Source organism: Galeopterus variegatus, unplaced genomic scaffold (assembly GCF_000696425.1).
Source record: "Galeopterus variegatus unplaced genomic scaffold, G_variegatus-3.0.2 Scaffold174, whole genome shotgun sequence".
Classification (NCBI taxonomy): Eukaryota; Metazoa; Chordata; class Mammalia; order Dermoptera; family Cynocephalidae; genus Galeopterus; species Galeopterus variegatus.
In genome coordinates, this window is record NW_007726285.1 from 188,584 (window position 1) to 207,507 (window position 18,924).

General features: G+C 56.0%; 1 protein-coding gene across 2 annotated transcripts in view; it reads left to right on the forward strand.

Annotated features, from left to right (window-relative positions):
- ACSF3 (acyl-CoA synthetase family member 3) overlaps positions 1-18,201 on the forward strand; it is a 55,020-nt gene extending 36,819 nt beyond the window's left edge. The window contains exons 7-9 of one of the 2 annotated variants that reach the window (XM_008563359.1): positions 9,895-10,029; positions 10,572-10,683; positions 17,688-18,201. In XM_008563359.1, the coding sequence (XP_008561581.1) occupies positions 9,895-10,029; positions 10,572-10,683; positions 17,688-17,805 (365 nt within the window). In that variant the 3' untranslated portion in view covers positions 17,806-18,201. The remainder of the gene's footprint in view (positions 1-9,894; positions 10,030-10,571; positions 10,684-17,687) is intronic. The other variant, XM_008563364.1, reaches the window with a different exon arrangement.
- Positions 18,202-18,924: the final 723 nt, after the last annotated feature.

An 18,924-nucleotide genomic window follows, 5' to 3' on the forward strand; every position in this document is an offset into this window, starting at 1 on the left:
TTAGTGCTACAGACTGCATAATGAGAGCATGCGATCAGCTCACAGCTGCCGGCTCCTACAGGGAGAGCATGATATTAAATAGAAATCAGGATAAATTAAACTTAACCCTTTCCCTGGCCAGCCCCTCCTACCATGTGGATTCTGGCATAAGCTGGGGAGCTGCTGCCAGTGAGCGCTTGCTTGGGAGGGCTAAGTCCGACTAGCACCTCCCCAGTGGCCTTCTCTGGGCCTCAATGAGAGGGGAGGTCACCCACTTAGATGCCAGCACTCTCACCCCCTCCACCCTGCATGCACTGCCTCCTTGCCCCAGCCCATTTCTGCTACAAAAAGGTGAAAGGAGCTCCTTTTAAGATCCCCAGGGGTCTCTGCATCCACTCTGGGAGGCATCAAAGGTCTCCCTCAAGCAACTCCTCTGACAGCCAAAATGACTTTTGCAGACTCTCTTCCACTTGGACTTGTTCACCATATATAGGCTTGTTTGCTGCCCAGGCAGGTAGACAGGTGAATCTAGGAGCCTTGGGCCTGGGCAGGTAGACTGGTGATTTTACGAGCTTTGGACCCAAGCAAGTAAGTAGACAGGTGATTCTAAGAGCTGAGCATCCTCGGGACTTTAGTTGAACCCCATGGTCCAACCTCTGCTGGGCAGGTGGCATGAGCAAACAACATCCCCTTCTGGGGTCTGGTCTGATGGCAGCCAGGGGTCAGGAGAGGGATTATCAGACAGGGTCAGTGTCCCCACAGTAGGTGGGGTGGGGTCTTAGAAACCAGCCAGCAGAGGAAACCAGATGATGAGCATCCTTAGAGACCCACCAGGAGCTCGTGGTAAGGAAGAGAAAGGAGGCAGTGGAGGCAGAAGAGCCTGCCAAATTGAGAAGTCCGGCTCAGGGAGAGAGCATGGAAGCTGAGCCCAGGTGGCCCTGTCCCCGAGGCTGAGCATTGGCCCTGCCTGTCCGAGACTGTCCGTCTGCTAGCTGGGTGTGCTGAAAGGCACTGGCCTCCTTCCCTGGCTGCGCTCACAGCCCTGCTCCTCAACTGTGCACCCAGGGGCAGCACCAAAGGCGCACTGTGCCTAGGACCCAGCCAGGACTCCAGGGCCCTTGGGCCTGGGCTTGAATGTAGCCCCAGGACTACAGCATGTGACCCTGGGCATCCTGAACTCTAGACCGTCCTGGGCTCAGGGGCACATTAGTGTTTGCATCTCAGCAGTGACAAAGGTTAAAGGGGCCTTGCGATTGAGTTGGGATTCATCGGCCTCAAGGAGTAGATACCTAGATGGACAGTCACTGCAGCCTCCAGTGTTACTCTGTTTGCAGCCCAGGATCACTCTGGGGGCATGGGCACTGTGGGAGCCGTGGTGGGCACTCTGGGGGCCGGGCAGGTACTGGCGGTGCCACAGTCCCATCCCCATGGCTGTTCCCACAGCCTCTACCTGTGTTAATGAGGTGGCTGCTGAGCCCCCAGACCCAATATCACATTTAAGGCAGGGAAAGGGGGGAGGCTGGGTCATACCTGTGGTTGTGTCCTACATCAAGAAAGCAGGTGCTGTCTAGAAGCCCTGCAGTTGCCCCTGCCTCTGTCTCATTGGCAAAATCTATATTTTGTGGCTGTTCCTGGCTACACAGGATATTGGGCATCTCTGCAGGGGAAAGGGAGGAACACAGGCATCCCAGTGGGACCCTCTCCCCCCGACTGTTCTGGCTCATGCCAACCTCTGGGGAGAGGGTCCAGCCTGCCAAGGGATAACAATGGCAGGATGAAGAATGTCCGGCTCCCGCTCCTGCCTCCTCCATCTGGTCCATGCCAGCCTCCCCTTCCCATCCCTCTTGAGGGGGGCAGCACTAACTGTCCAGCAGGTGCCTGGCTGCCTGCTGGGCCCATGCCAAGCAGCGGCAGCTCAACATTCACCTGTAGAATGCACCCCCTGCCCGCAGCCTCCTGCTCCCTCTGCAGCAAGGTTGGTCCATCTTGGCCTGTGCACCGACATCGTACCCCAGCTGCGCTCACAACTCCCTTTGCTTATGGTTCCTTTTGTGCCATAGTCACATGTATCAGTCGTCTCCTTCTTATGTCTGTACTTAACTTACTTAAAGATCCTTTGCTGCTCAGTGGTCATAAACATCTCCTCTTATGTTTTCTTCTGAAATTTGTCAGGTTTTATCTCACAAAGAGAAGCCTTTGATCCACCTGGAACATAATCGTGTGTGGCATGGCACAGCGACATGCAAACACTGGGTCCCCAGCAGCCACCCCACCATGCGGGTCAGGCTGCCTTTGCACATGGGCCAGCACTCGGGGCCTCTGCTACTCCCTCTGCCCTGTCATCTACGCTAGGCTGGTCCCAGACCTTCCTAATGGCCATGGCTGTGACACGTCATTGACATGCAGCAGCGTAAGGTGTTTCCAGATGTGGCCTGTCGACCTTTGCCCTCATGCTCCTCCACGTGAGTTGTAGGACGAGGTTGTCCAGATCTGTGGAATACTGCTGGAGGTGGACCAGCTCTGCATGGAGGTTATGGGCCAGCTGTCAGCCCGAGACACCAGCTGGGGGGCTAGACTTTGCCTCCACCCATCTCCAGTAAACATGCGTGGTGGGTGGGTTTGCTCTGGCGCACCCGCCGGAAGAGCAACGTGCCCAGCAGAGATGCCGTAGCACCTGTGAGGAGATAGGGAGGGGGGCAGGAGTCCTGGGTGTCAGAATCCTGCTCCAAACGGGTTGTGTCATCGATGAATGCAGGTCTCCATGGGGACTTGGGACACAGAGGAGGCCAGAATTCAGCCTGGGGGGGCTGCCCTGCCTGAGGAAGACACTGTCCACCCCCCAACCCTGTGTCCACCACTGGCCACCATCGGCCAGGCAAGGAAGCAGACAGAATCCAGTCTGCAGCGCATCTGCACACAAGGCCCAATTCTCTGTTTGCATGCCAGTCTCCCCACAAGGGTTCACACGTGATTGGTTAGATTTAGTGCTGAGTACTGCTGTGCAGTTCAGTTCGCCATTCTGAATGGGTTTTTTCCTATTATGTTCTCTAATGGTTATTACTGGTGTATTGGAGAGCTATTGATTTTTTAATCAATATGATAGCCAGAAATCTTGTTGAAATTTTTAATTCTATAGTTTTTCCATGGCTTCTCTTAAATCTTGTATGCAATGTGATCGTAAGTAAATAGAAATGAACATGTTTCTCATCTCTGCTTCTCGCCTGCTGCAGGCACCTGCAGCTGTCCCTGTTGTGTCCTAGCTTGGATGGACTGTATCTTAGCTGGCGCTTTTTAGAAAACACATGACCACTCTCTGGGCAGAGGGTGAGTGTTTTTAAGTTTTTGGGTTTTTATCAAAGTTATGTATCCATGGCTTAAAGACTCAAGTGATTTCCCAGTTTTGGAACAGGAACCAGCAGCCCCACCTCTGCTTCTTGGGACTTGTTAGCTGTTTGTTGGATATCAATGTCAATATCCCAGGTGACACGCTGACATTGCCACCTCCATACTTCCCTGCTTTGCTGTCATCTAGTGACCCCCTACTTGGGAAGACTAGGCCCTGTGGCCCCCGAGGTGTAACATCTTCACCCCAGCCCGGTTCACTGCAGCATCTGTACTGCTGAGACCAGGGACTCACCTTCCAGAGGCACACCGTAGGGACACTGTGGCATCTTCCCTTTTCTTGTTTTCCCCAGGTCAGGAAGGTCTCCTGGTGCCAGTCACTGATCTGGCCCCCTTCACTCTTCCATCCTTGTCCCCCATGCTTCCTTGCAGGGTATACCTTTGAGGACCCACACATCTGACCGTGTCTTCATTTTGCCCTCGCTCCGCATCAGTGGTTTAGCTAGATACAGAGTTCTGGGTTGGAAATCATTTCTTTATGGTTTTCTGGCTTCCAGAATTGCCAGTGCCTGCAGTCAGCTAATTCCTGGTGCGCCAGGACCTTCTCTCTCAGGCGTGTGGGATCGTCTCTCTGTCCCAGAGTCCTGCGGTTTGACCAACCCCCCCCCCCCCCGGGCGCACCAGTTCTCTTCCTGGACTGGAAGTCATGTCCTATCCTGTGGCTCTGGGGAGTGTTCTGTTGACTCTCTCCCGTGTGTATCCCTGTTCTCTTTTCTGGTATTTCTGTCATTTCAGGTTTGAACATTCAGTGTGAATCTCTGTTCTACGTTTTCATCTTTTCTCTCCTAACCACTACATCTCAGGTCTTTTTGCTGTTTTCTCGGAGACTACCTCCACTTCCAATCATTCTGTTGACATTTTCATCGTTTTGGGTTTTTTGTTTTTTGGGTTTTTTTAATTGCTTAGAGTTATTTCTTACTATCAGAATAATTTTTTAAACATTGTGTGACATCATGTCCCTGCAAACATCCAGAATGCTAGAATCAGAGGTACCCAGCCTGGCAGCTCTGGCTGAAGGGTGGCCTTGTCAGTGCTGGTCAGGGGCCCGTGTCTGGTCTCAGGCCCTCCCCTGGACTCTGTCTTCCCTCAAGATCACTCTTAGGTCCCTGGCCTGCAGGGGAGGCCCAGCCAGCATCCAGGGTCAAGGTGAGGAGACTCCAGGGTCCACAGGCCGTGTACACCTGGCCACCCCGAACCCTCTGTCCATCCAAGAAAAGCCTCCACTCCTGCTTGGCAAATGGACAATGCCAGGCCATGCCAGAGCAGCCTAGGCTCCACCTGCCCCTCAGAGACCTTCAGTCCCTCCTGTCCTAGAGTTCCCCACCTCACCTGCCCCCGGGCATCTGATGGAGCCATGTGTGAATGAGCTCCCCCTGCCTCTCCACACCATGTGGGGACACCTTCTTTGGGCCTCTGTAGTTCTTGGCCACTTGTTCATTGTCATTTCTAGCTTCTGATTTTTTAAACATAACCTTCTCTCCTATTTTCTTATTTCAGACTTTGTGCCTTTGAAAAGAATGTTACTGTTGATTTTGTTTCAAGAGCAAGAGAACCTGGATGTGTGTCATCCACCTCTGTCCCCGTGGTTTTCAGACATGAGGTTTACACTCCTGTGAAGTTGTCTCCATCCCGCTTTCATTTCCTGCCCCTTCTAGTGTCTCCTTTGGCATTTTTCTCACCAGGAATGGTTCTCAGATGTGTCTCCACTGAGGCACCCACCTCTTTCTTGATACTATGGGACAGTTACCACCACTGCCAATTCTGGATGGGTGACCCTCCCCTTAGCCCCCTGCCAGTGGAGAGGGGCCCGGCTTCAGCCCCCGCATCTGTAAGATGGCTTGGGGTCTCAGGGCCAATGGTCTCATGTTCCCTGAGAGTTTTCTCAAGGACCAGGAGCCCTAGTTTAAGACACATTCTATTGCCACTTTAAGATCCATTTGGGAGAAAAAGTGCTGGACGGGCCAGGTCTGGGTCTCCCCCACCTGGTTTCCTGACTCACCTCCCCCAACTTTGCAGAACTTGGATGGGTTTGCAGGGGTGCCTGCAGTTGCTCCAGATCAACAGCTCAGGACCCTCCTGGCCAGGAGTGCTTGGCCTGAGGACCGTGGACGGGCAGGGGCAAGACCTCCCTCAGGGAGGCTGCCTGCCACCTCTGTCCACCCATACATCCAGAATGCTAGAATCTGAGTATCAGGGAGATTTATTTTCAATTACAGTTTAGGGCAGAGACATGAGATAGCACAGGATTTGAAAGCAGTGCATAGATCCACATGCTCAGGTTTTATTGATTGCAACGTTGTATCTGTCAGAACAAAACTCCCTTAATGTGGCATCCAGCCGAGGAGATACATAGCTCCCTGGCAAGAGGCTCTGACTGCAGAATCGATGTATTTTGATAAATATGTCCTTATAAAGAGTAAAAGTTACTTAACTCGTTTGTGCTTTTCAAGATGATAACTTGTGTCTCTTGAGCTCCCTCCTGGACAGCGCTAGAGCCCAGGCCATGTTGTTGGCAGGCCTCCTCCCTGACACGTGCGGCCCATTGCCACTCCGGGGACACTGTGTAAAGCTTGGCCTCGATGTCTCTGGGCCCTCGAGGATGGGGATGGAGCCTGGAAGGATGGAACCACCCACTGTCCCTGTCGGCAGGGACGTAGCAAGAGGCACCATCTGTGCCAGGTACCGGGCAGGTGTGGGAGCAGGAGGGCGTTGGCCTTTGAGGAGCACAAGTCATATCACTCTCTGGTCATGTCGCACTCTGGAGGACAAGCTCAGGGATGGGAGGGGAAATGGCCCTTTTTGACTGTGGCATCTGGGGCCACCCTGAGAAGGTGCAGGCCTGGGAGAGGCAGGGCGGGCATCAGGACAAAGGGACCACATTGCACAACTGGAAGGAACCTGGTGCCTGTGAGGAACTGGGAGCTCCCGGCAGAGATCTCTTGGCTTCACAAGGAAGTTCAGTCAGGAGCCGCAGGGCCTGGTGGGCAACTTACCTTCTCTACACCTGGAAAGGAGTCCAAGGCAGCCTGCAGGATGAGGGCTCCAGCGGCAGGAGCTGTGGGGCCTTGGTCAGGTTGAGAGCTGGCACTCTGTCTTCTGGCCATCCCAGGGCAGGAAAAATGCCACAACCACCCGCGTCCACCGAGGGCCCCCTGCAGGCCAAGCATGCACTCTGGGCACAGGGCAACCCCCACCCACTGCCTCCAACCCTACCCGAGACGGCGTGGGCCAGGCTGACTATCATAGAAAGACAGGTCTCTGTCCCACTGTGATTGTTCAGCCTCCTGCTGTCATAGGGTCCTAGACTTGGCCTGTTTCTCATGGCCACTGCCACTTTCTCTAGACTCAGAAACCAGGTGTCCTGAGAGTGACACGTTGCTGGCTGCTGGCACCCACAATTCTGCCCTCCACGTGGCTAAGTGGAGACCCCAGGCATGACACACATGCAGTTGCCAGGTTGGGGAGGCTGTGTTGGGGCTTCACTGAGAAGATAGCAGCAGGGTCCTGTGGCTGAAGGAGCGGACAACTCCAAGAGCTGCTCCCAGCAGTCCTTTCCCAGCCAGCTCTGGAGGCAGAGCTGGCCATGCCCAGGAGAAGCCCGTGAACAGGGCCCATGCCGGGTCCCAGGGCCTGACCTTGCCTGAAACAGGTGGGAGCCAGGGAAGAGGGCCAGATGCTCACCTTCCGCCACTCCTGGGAGATCTCAACCCCAGTCCTCCCAGGCCACACCTGCAGAGACACACCACACGTGCAGAAAGATAGCAGGTGGCCTCACTATGGGTGGAGCTCTAACACCTGAGACCTGCCAGTGAATAAACAGTGAAATCTAATTAGCGTCCCAACAGGCAATTTCCCATGTTAGTTTGCAGTGCTTGTTTATCGTAGTCATAAGTTTGGTTAATACAGATTCATTCTTTGGAAAATTGTGTGATTATAACCCATTGCAGGTGTTCTCATGCCATTAAACCCACTTGGGAAGGGTCAGCGCTCCTGGAGGCTGGGGAAGGAAACGTATCAATAAACCACAGAGCAGAGTTTTAAAACTTCTTAAAGAAAAATGATAGATTCACAGAAAGTTGCAGATAACACACCGGGAGGTTCCTGGTACTCTCCCTGCATTTTCCTGAGCTGCCACTGGGCATTGGCGCCGTGCACGGGCCTCTGCTGTGTTATCACACGTGTAGGTCGGATGTCCATTGCCACTGTCAAGGTCCCAACATGTCAGTCACCACACACTGCCTCCTGCCTCCCCCGGCCCACGCCGCCCCCCACCGCCGTTTTCTCAGTAGACAGTGTCGGGCTGCACTCCCCCTGTGGCTGCGGAGGCACCCTGGCCCAGACAGGACACTGAGGCCCCGAGCACTTCTGGCACAGTGCCTGTGCGGGCCATCCTGTGTGGGCCACCGGCTCAGGCTGGTGGCAGGAGGGGCCCACATCTCCCTGCCTCATCCTGGCCGGGCCACTGGTCCTCGCGGCAGCTCCCGGGGCCCCAAGTGTGCCCGGCAACTCTGCGACGTCAGCGGGACTCTCCTTGCTCCTTCCACATTTCCAGCTCTGCGCATGGGCCTGGGTCTCGTGCGCGGTCTTATCCTTATCCTGAGGGTGTTCACCCGGGTCATGCCGTGTGCTGAACACAGCCCACTCTGGGAGAGTCAGGTGTCGAGCAGCGGGAGGAGGGTGCCGTGGACGCGGGCAGTGCTGGTGTCTCCAGCAGGGGCATGATGGGAGGCAAGCCCAGGGCAGGGTCCTGGCTGTGCTGGGTTTCTGGGCTGGTGGAGGCCAGCAGGGCACAGGGTCAGAAAGCCACGCCAGGCATGGCCCCACATTGGTCCGTGAGCAGCCATGACAACTGTGGGGCAGGAGAGGCCTGGCTGGGCAATTTGGCACATTAAAGGTAAGCCATTGGGAGACCACGAGGCTGTCCAGTCCAGAAGGGACACAGCTGGGGTCAGAACTGCACAGTGGGGATGGAGGAGGGGCCACAAAGGGCCCCACCGGACTCAGGACAGGCTGCATCCTCCCCAGTGCCCACAGCTCACATCTGCGCCTGCCCAGTCTGGCTGTGCCAGGACCACAACAAAGCCCACCCCGCTTGGCTCTTCTGCCTCCCACCTGTGCAGGCTCCCGTGCTCCTGATGCCTCCTCTTCGCTCCGCACCATAAATAAGCCCCAAAGCCCATCCCAGCACACCATCCACCCTGCTTAATAGACTGGAGAGTGGGATGGCACCTTCCCGTGTCAGGTGGCGTGACATGTAAAGGAACATTTATGACCTATCCCAGCTAAGAACCTGCAGGGAGCAGGGAAGCTGACCCGTATGGACTCCACATGGTGCTTGAAGGGTGGGATGGGCGTCCACACACACTACAGACACTCACTGGCAAACACATGCACTCACATGTACACATGCACTCACACGTGTGCACACGCCCGAGTCCCTAGCTGGGTCTCCCGACCTCCTCCCTCCCTCGATGGCTGTGGATATTTTTGTTGAACATAATGAGCTGCTTGAGAAAGAATTGACCCAAGTTTGATTCTCAGCTGGGGGGCTCCCGGCAGCTGTGTGGAGAAGCATGTGGAAGCTGTGGCTTTGCCTTATGAGGAAGAGTGCGGGCAGCCGCAGCCAGCTGTCTAGGACCATGGGGGGCAGGACAGGGGCAAGAAGCCCAGCACTGGAGGGGGCCCTGGGGCCAAGGACTAAGAGGGGCCTTTCATTGTCTGTCGCCAGCCACTCCATGCACTTGCAGCCTCGGAGCCCCCCTCCCCACAGGATAGCCCTGATAGGACTCTGCCGCACAGCAGGAGATCAGAAGGTGTCTGATTCAGTTGTGCTTTTACTCAGTATTTGGCTGGAACATTTTCAGGGCCTCATGTAAGCAGTGGGAGGGCTCCTTGCAGTAGCTGCAACCATCGCCTCCCTGATCCCTGGCTAGCATAAGGGCCAGCACCTGTCCTGCGTTGCAGGGCTGTGTTGGGGCTGCTCCTCGCAGGCAGTGGCACGAGCAGAGGGCCCAGCGCCACCCTGGACGAGCAGAGGGCCTGGCGCCACCCTGGTGCAGCCCACCTGAGCTAGGGTCAAAGCCATCAGTCTTTGTGCTTCTGCACAATTATTGTGCCTTATACTTGCCGATAGCTGGTGGTTATTGATTGCTCTGCAGAAATGTGACCTAAGCCAGCTTATGAATAGAGGATGTTCACGGAACCGCAGGGCCCCAGCAAGGCTCATGGTGTCTTCAGTCCTGGTGGGTTCTGGGCCCACCGCTGACTTGATCCTGGTAGGGGGTGGAGAGTGGGTGCCAATTGTCCCTCCGGGCACACAGGCTGAGAATGGGGAAGGGGACATGTGTGGACGAAGCAGGGGCCCCACAGGAAAGGGCATGGGGGCCAGGGGTGAGGGACCTCTGCATGCGCACACGGCCCCACCATGGCCTCTTGCAGTGACCACCAGGAACCCAAGGCTTCCCTTTCAGTGACCAGATGCTCTGGGGCGGGGCTGTCATTGTGTTTCTTCAGGGGACACTGCCGTATTTAAGGATGGTGGGTACTGGATCCGTGGCCGGACGTCATTGGACATCATTAAGAGTGGAGGCTACAAAGTCAGTGCCCTGGAGGTGGAACGGCACCTGCTGGCCCACCCCAGCATTGCGGGTGAGTGCCCAAAGACGTGAGTCCCTGTCCAGAGACGGAGCTGCTTTCTCTGTATTTGACTGAGTCTTAGATGCTTGGGGATAGGTGGTCCTTTCCTACGTGCTGTAGAGGTCCCCTGAAATTCATTTCTGCCTCACACGCAGCCACCACATTCCAGGCTCTGGTGGAACTTGTAACCTGCTGACCCTGCCCTGGCTTCCAGGCCTGACTAGGGGCACACGCAGCCTGTGGAATCCATTTGCAGGAATGTGGCGCAGGCCCTGCCCCATGGTCAGATGGAGGTGGCATGTCCAGGCAGCTGAGCAGACGTAGAGCCACGTGGGTGGAAGGCTAAGCACCTGCAGACGTGCAGCCCCTTCCCCCACCCAGCCCTGAGACACATCGTAGGGAGCCTGCCCCCCCTACCCCTGCAGGACCTGCCAGCTCTGCACAGGCTGATTGGACACTGACGGTACTTCCTGCGCTCTCCCAGTGCTCTTCAGCCTGCAGTGGTCATCAGCGTTCCCAAGTGCCCCAACCTGTCCTCTGTCCTCTGTCCTCAGATGTGGCTGTGATTGGAGTTCCAGATATGACCTGGGGCCAGCGGGTCACTGCAGTGGTGACCCTTCGAGAAGGACTCTCACTAACCCACAGGGAGCTCAAAGAGTGGGCCAGGTAGGGCAGGGCAGGGGCAGGCATTGGGCACTAATGGGGTCCAAGGGGATGGGGTTGAGGCTGTCCTGTGGTCAGTGGGGACAAGAGTGAGGCTGCCTTCTGGTTCCAGGTGGGATGGGGGTAAGGACGTCCTGTGGTCCAGGGGGGATGGGGACGGGTGAGGACATCCTGTGGTCTGTAGGTGACGGGGGTGAGGCTGTCCTGTGGTCTGTGGGTGATGAGGGTGAGGTCATCCTGTGGTCCGGGGGACAGGAATGAGGCCAACCTGTGGTTCCACGGGGATGGGGGTGAGGACATCCTGTGGTCCGTAGGTGATGGAGACGAGGATGTCCTGTGGTCTGGGGGGACAGGGGTGAGAACGTCCTGTGGTCTATAGGTGACAGAGGTGAGGACATCCTGTGGTCCATAGGTGACGAGGGTGAGGAGGTCCTGTGGTCCTGGGGACAGGGGTGAGGATGTCCTGTGGTCCATAGGTGATGGAGACGAGGATGTCTTGTGGTCTGGGGGGACAGGTATGAGAACGTCCTGTGGTCTGTAGGTGATGGGAGTGAGGATATCCTGAGTCTGTGGGGGACAGAGATGAGGATGTCCTGTTGTCAGGGGGGTTGGAGGTGAGGAGCTGGGGAAGGTCAGCAGTGTGGGTCTTGAAGGTCGCTGCTGTCCTTGCCCCCACCCCCCAGTGTGGGTCTGGAGACAGGAAGGGTCTCTGCCCTCAGACCTGATTTGAAGGCAGCATTCCGATGTGTCAGAAGCTCGTGTCCTGGGACACGCAAAAAGTTCTGTCCCTATTTCAGGAGAAATCCTAGAAGATCGTCAGGATGGGCCCTCTCAGGAAGTGCTAGTCCAGAGGTGAGGTTCAGAATTGGTGCTGCCCCCGGGCCGGCCCGGTGGCGCACTGGAGAGTGCCCCGCTTGGGAGTACGGCTGCGCTCCCGCCGAGGGTTCGGATCCCATGTGGAGACCGTTTCCCGCTCACTGGCTGAGCGCGGTGCGGGCGCAACACCGAGGGTTGTGATCCCGTTGCCAGTTAGTAAAAAAGACAAAAAGGAAGGAAAAAAAAAAAGAATTGGTGCTGCCTGGCCATACAAGGCTGGCCAGAGCAGCCGTGGGCCCTTCCTCTCCAACAGACCATGGCTGCTTCTCCACCTGCTGCCCAAGCATGTGGTTGCGCTGGCATGGGACAGGCACTGGGGGACGGCCTTGTCACCCCAGCAGCTGCTTCCCCGTCCTGCCTTGAGGGCTCCCCTGGCGCCTCACCCTGCGGTAGGTGCCACGGAGACCCTGCACTGTCCCCTCCCCTCTCTTTCCTCCCTGTCTCTTCTCATCTTGGTTTCTTGCTGTTACCTTCACCTCACCCAAAACCTTCCCCAGGGCCTGTCTCCCACCTGTCTCTGCACCCCGGGGATCCACAGACCCTCCCCCTAAGCCAGCAAAGCTGGTGGTCATCCCAGAACTGAGCCTGAGCCATGTCCTTGTCAAGGCCACGGAGGGGATCCAATAGGACCATCAGAGAGAGCCATGATGAACTCCGAGAGGAATCTTTTAGCTTCACCTATGGCAAATAGTAACATCCCCAAATTCTTTTTAAATCTGAGAAATTCTCTTCTCCTATTTCCTCTCTACCCACACGTTCCCTGCCTCCACCTGACTTGCCTCCTCCTCCTTAGTGCTAAAGATATTTTTGGCTCATCCGACATGATTTCACAAGCAGTAGCAATCCTTGTTTCATCTGGGACAGCACAGGCGGGTGATAACAGATTCCCCTGGATTGGCAGAACTGCAGTTGGAGCGCCACAGTTTAACAGAAGCAGGGAAGAGTCTAGCTGGCTAGTGGCTGCTCTGATTAAACAATTACTTTGTTGAAAAGAAGAAAATAGGTATTCTGTGCTGAGAGTTGTGCTAGGGAGTTTCAGGGTCCACGTCTGCAGGAGTTCAAGTCCTGTACCACCTGGGGCGCTGGGTTTTCCTGCCCCCTCCTCTTCCCACCTCCCTCTGAAGGTCAGGGCGGGCTCCTGGCCTAGCGTCGGCAGGGCCCATATTGATCGCATGGGCCTGTGATGGTGGGTGTGAGCAGACCCTGAGCTGGGAGCTGTGTGCAGAGCGCTGGGGCAACATGCCTGGGAGAGCAGGACTGGGCAGGGTGGTGATCAGCCATTCAGTAGAGCCAGGCCTCCACAGTACATCTTTCATTGGCCACAGGTCATCCCCTGGGCGTGGGGGGATCTGGGGCTGAGGGCAGGGCCCAGGGAGGCTGTCCCTGCACCTGGGGAGGGGCAGGTGAGCCCTGATGGGGGTCCCAATTTGTAACTCCCAGACCCACCTGCTCCTTAGCGTGGGTCCCCCCCAACCCCAGACGGCGCCTGCAGGGTCCTGGCTGTCACGCATCCAGGAGAGACCACTACTGCATGAGTCTCAAGTCCTGAAGCTACATCTTACCACCCATACCTTCACGGCTGTCTACACCCCTCAATCCGGGGCAGCCCCTCAGTTGTCCAGGCTGCTTGCTGGGGGGTGACCCACACCCTCGCCCCTGGCCTGAGTGCTACCCTCTGCACCCGGGTCAGGCTCAGGACCTGCCAACAGGAAGGAGGCAGAGGAAGGAGGGAGAGAGAAGGCAAGTTAGAGGCTTTGTCCGAAAGGTCCAGCTGACTGACAGGAGTTCCAGAAAGAGAACAAAGAAATGATCAGGTTTCTCCAAACTGAAGGTGATGAGTTTTCAGGTTGAGAGGGGATTGAGGAAGGAGGAGAGAAAACACAATTGTAAATATCAGGAATGAAGGCACGAGTCACAGCCGACCCTGTCACTAACCTACGACACAGCAGCATCGCAAGCTGCTTCGTCCAGTGAAGCAGTGGTCCAGGGAAGCGGGTGCGTTCCTTGGAAGACACAAATTACCAAAAACTGACACACATACAAAAAAACCCAGAAAAACCGAATGGTTCTATATCTATTAAATAAATTGAATTCTCAATTTAAACTTTACCATAAAGCAAATACCAGGCTCAAAAGGCTTCACTGATAAATTCTACAAACGTTTAAGGAAAAAATAAAACCAAACCACAAAGTCTTCAATAAAATAGAGTAGAACACTTCCTAAGTCATTTGATGGGATCAGCACTACCCTGATATCAAGACCAGATGAGGAAACTGTAGACCAGTGCCCTTATGGGAAGACACACAATCCTTAACTAAAGTGCTGGCATGTTAAATACTATTAATTCACAGGAAAGACAAGAGATTATGATCAAGTGGTATTTGAGCCAGAATACAAGGTTAGTTTAAACATCCAAAAATCAGTCAATGTAATTCACCATATTTACAAAATAAAGAAAAAAAAAACCATATAATCATTTCAGTAGATACAGAAAAAGTATTTGCAGATTTCAATAACCATTTATAACAACTCTCAGCAAACTAGAAGAATAGCCTCCTGAATCTGTTAAAAGAGTCCATAAAAAACACTTCTCTCCAGCCCCGTTCAGACATGGGCGGAGCGCATCTGTGCTTTTCAAAGTCAAGGTGATGGTTACGTGTGGGGCTGGTGGTGACGGCGTGGGCCGGGTACTTCTGGGACAGTCTGTTTCTCCATCTGGCCACGGGGTAGTTGGGGGTCGTCACTTCAACAGAACTTTAAGAGTTCATACATATACCCTTATCACTCTGCACACTTAATTTCTGGAGGCTAATTACACCTGCGTGTAAGTGCATATAGTCTGCGTAATTTTCTAGAGATATATATATATATATATGCCAAAATACATTTAATAGAAAGATTGGAAGAAAAAAAGTCAAATATTCCAGAAAGTACAGCAAAAGGGCAAGAAGATGGATAACCGGAGAGAGAGCATCAATCCGGGAGATCTAATGCCTACCTAACAGTGTTTCCAGAAAGAGACTGGGAAAAATCAAGAGTTACCAACGAACCGACAGCAGGCACGTTCCAGACTGCAGGATGGAAGGTCTGAGGCAGTGTGGGTACCACGCCATGCGGCCCGCACCATGGGAAGGGCACAGGCCCTGTGGGGCACCTTGCTGCCACGGGCAGGCTTAGAAACCAGGCACAGCCACTGCCGTCAGCTGCGGCAGGGGCCGTGTGCTGCATCCTGGGCAGTGGCGCCCAGTGCTGTGTGTGAACTAGCCGTGAGTGAACTAGCCGTGAGTGGCATTGTGTAGTTGTGACAGTGTGAACACGGGTGCACAGCCACAGGAAGGGGGTGGGAGGAGGGACTGGGGGAGCAGGGAGTTCAAAGGTAGTGTCTGAAGTGGGGAAGAAATGGCAAACGCTGGCATGTTATTTAGAAACCTGGCAGCACAGAGATGCCGCTGACGTGGTGGAAGCTGGTTGCTGCCAGTCAGGAGACGTGGGGCGCGGGCTGCGACTGTGCGGGGCCCTTGCAGCAGAGTTGTGTGGCTGCACGCTCACCTGACTTGCCTGTGGAAGTGCCCGAGCGTGGGGCAGCCCGTGGGTGACGCCCCCCTTGGCCTCTTTCCATGCAGCATGTGACACTTTTTCTCAAAAACAAAGCCATAGTTTCTTTATCTTCTGAAACCCACTGGGTTTTTTTTCCACCAAACAGTAACTGTGACACTCCCCACCTGAGTAAATTTTGTTGTGACATGACTTTCAGTGGCAGCCTCTGCAGGGTGACCATCACCCTTAGGAGCCAGCGTGCCCCACATCAGTTGGGCACTGCCGCAGGGAAGGCCGGGAGCAGGCCTGGCTGGAGTCAGCCATGAAGCCACCGATGCCATAACCTGCCCCCCTTGGGGACAATGACAGGCCAGTGTGGAGGAGGCAGAGGTGGCAGGGAACATGGGGGAAGAGGCCAGGTCCCAGCAGCCTGTCGCTCCACCCAGCACTCTGTCCCTCCGCCTCCTTCACTTCAGATGAGGCTGGCACTTGCTCTTGTCTCATCTCACTGGCAGGGGACACGGCCCAGGTTGGCACAAGTCACTGCACGGACCAGGCAGCGTGCTCCTGGCTGGGAGGATGGGCCAGGTGCAGAGCGTGGCAGGTGTCAGGAGCCTCAGAGGAGGGCCCGCCCCGACCCTTCACCCGCACGTGGGGAGGAGGAGCCACTGTCCAGTTCTTCAGATTTTGGCTCTCTGTGGTGCTGTTTCTTTCTACGTTGTGTTCACTGCCATTTGGGATTTTTTCCTTTTTTAAAAGGATTTTTCCCCTTTTGTTGTCATTTTAGAAGTGTGTCACATTCTGCACAGTTTCTGCTCTGCTGTCGTCTGCCCCCTCCTGTAGCCTGGGGGACTCACCTCCACGACCCTCATCAGGCAGCAAAGGGCAAAGACAGCTCTCTCACTGGCCTTGGAGCTGGGGCGACGGCACCACATTTTTAGGGTCTGGGGATGTGGATGACTCACTCACCCTTTCATCCCCCCAGAGGGCCAAGCTGAGGTGGGCCACGTGGGGCCCACACACTGGGAAGGATCCAGGAATCCAGAGGCTTGTACGTGGAGTTGACATCTGATCAGACCACGATGAGCCACGGGCGTTTGCTTTAAAGTCACATCTGACTCTGTGCCTGACCATCCCTGCTCCGAGGAGAGGGCGGGGAAGTTGCTAGGGACTGAGCGGCTCCGTCTTCTGTGTGGATTCGCTTCACCTTCGTGTTATGTCACTTGGCTAAACTGAGACATTGGGGCCCTCCAGGGCAGCTCAGAAGGCCCAGTGTCCCTTGCGCAGACCCTCGAAGGTCCTTCCCAGATGCCACTGTGCCCTGAAGTGCAGGTTCCCCAGACTTCCATCCCACGTCCCTCGCAATACTTAAGGTCTCTTGAGGGTTCACAACGTGCACTGTGACTTGTCGGTCTGTCCTCAGGCAACGTCACTCTCGTGTGTATGCAGCAGTGTCCACCCCCTTCCTGTTGATGTGTGGGGCCATGCCGTGGTTGTTGTCAGCCCTGCATGCCCTGTGCACGTTTTGTGCGGACAGTTGGTCGTCCTTTAAGGGGAACTAACGGCAGGGACGGTGATTGTGTGTCTCCGTGCTGGGTCTGCACTCCTGCTCGCAGGCATCCTCCTGGCTTCTCAGCGCAGCTGTGCTGGGGATGGAGTCTGTCAGCTTCTGTGTGTCTGAGAAAGCCCCCAGTCGCCCTGCTTGTGAGCAGCACTTTCTCTAGAGAGAGTCCAGGTGGAGGTTTGTCTTCACACGTCAGGAGAGAGCTGCCTCTTCCGCTCCCATTGTCTGCGGCTGAGTTGCTGTCATCCTTGCATGTCTTTTATGACTGTCTCCTTGTCCCTGGCCACATGCCCAGACACACCTCTGTCACCAGCAGGTTCCTCGTATCCCCTCCTTGGTCCCAGCACTCAGCACTGCAGGGCACAACGTGGGAATGTGGGCGGCTGCCTGGGCAGGCGGCACGTGGCCAGGCTGCATGTACAGTGGGGCGTAGAGAGGACCCAGAGCATGGACATGGCACCAAACACCACAGGATGGAGATGCTGAGTTTTGGCAGCAAGGCCAGGGGGCTGTGCGTGAGGGTGTTCGCCTTAGGGGACTGCAAGGTCTCTGAACACCCCATACAGAACAGTCCATCCCCCAGCTGCTCACCAACCTTGTCAGCCCCTTCCAGATGCTTCTTTCAGGCTTGCAGTTCTGTAGGGCAATGGGCCGCAGGGTGGGGTCTGAGGAGGCCTGGCCCTGTGTGCAGGTGCCTCAGCCCCTCACCTGCTGTCCTGGGGGTTACTCTGGGCAGGCCTGACCTCATCTACAAAGGCCTGCCCGTGCCATGGCTCTCCATGTGCGAGTGGTCACAGGACACTGGCCACGTCTTGGGTCAGCCACTTCCCAACTCCTAGGGCAGAGGCAGGGTGTGGCCACCCAGTATGTTTGCCCAGCCCACAATGGCTGAGGCACCTGGCTAGGCTGCAGGGTCCTGGGGCACCTGTCCACATCACTGGGTGCCCATCAGGACCTGAATTCCTGCAGCCGGGCAGCATTGGGGTATCCCATGTCCCCCAGGTTCTCAGGCTATGCTTGTCCCTGCAGAGGCGTGCTGGCCCCGTACGCTGTGCCCTCAGAGCTCCTGCTGGTGGAGGAGATCCCGCGGAACCAGATGGGCAAGGTCAACAAGAAGGACCTTCTCAGGCAGTTCTACCCCCTGTGACCAAGGGCGCCATCAGCCATCCAGCTCTCGAGAACGTCCCCTTCACACCGAGCACCTGCAGGGGCCCTGCACCCTTTAAACTAGAACCCCCGAAACAGGTTAGACAGAATCAAGAAGCGGCGGTTTGGGACGAAGTCACTGTGGGAAGCCCCCAGGCCCCAGGCTGCTTGCTGAAGCTCCAGGTGGCCCCAGTCACTCCCCAGTCCCCTCTGCCCAGTCCTCGTGCCACTAGCATTTACTGACCTCACAGGTGGCACAGCAAGGACGTGGCCAAGGCACCTCTTGTTCCCCAGGTGCCCTGAGGCTGCCAGGCTCTCTCCAGGGCAGGTCCCAGGAGGGTACCAGAGGTGTCATCCAAGAAAAGAACAGAAATAAAGACCATGCAGGAGAAAGCAAGTATCTGTCCCGTGCTGTCTGCCCATCGCCTGCTCGTACACACAAGCACACACATGTACACGCTTCACTCAGAGCCTTGGCGTCCCCAGGCTCATGCAGCATTCCATGGCTGCCCTGGGAGACTCCTGGCTGGAGCCCATCTGTCCTGAGGCGCCTGTTTACAGACCACCCAGAATCAGCCTTGCAGCCCCAGCCTTGAAAAGGGCAGCTGTGGCTTTCCCACGTCTCCATGTACAGCTCTCAGCCAGTCACAGCAGCACGGGAGCAGCTCCTGCTGTGTCCGCCACACATGTCATACAAAGTCCAGAGTCCTCACAGTCCATGAAAGGCCCTGCAGATGTTTGGCCTTGATCCTTGACCCTGTCTCGCCCCCTGGGGCACCTCAGCTCAGCTAACCTTCCCCTCCTCTCGGTCACCTCCTTCTGACCCCCACCTGCTCCACTGCCACATCTCCTGTCCATGCCCCCTGGGTTCCCCCCAGCTCCGGAGCCACCAGCATGGTCGAGCGAGAGCCTTGAGAACACGTGCAGAGGGGGCCAGCCTGGTGGTGCACTGCTACAGTGCGCCGCTTGGGAGTGGCGGCGCTCCCGCCGAGGGTTCGGATCCCACATACAGACCGGTTCCCGCTCACTGGCTGAGCGAGGTGCAGGAGCAACACCGAGGGTTGCGATCGCGTGGCCGATCCCGTGGCCGGTCCCGGTCCGGTACGGGCGCGACACTGAG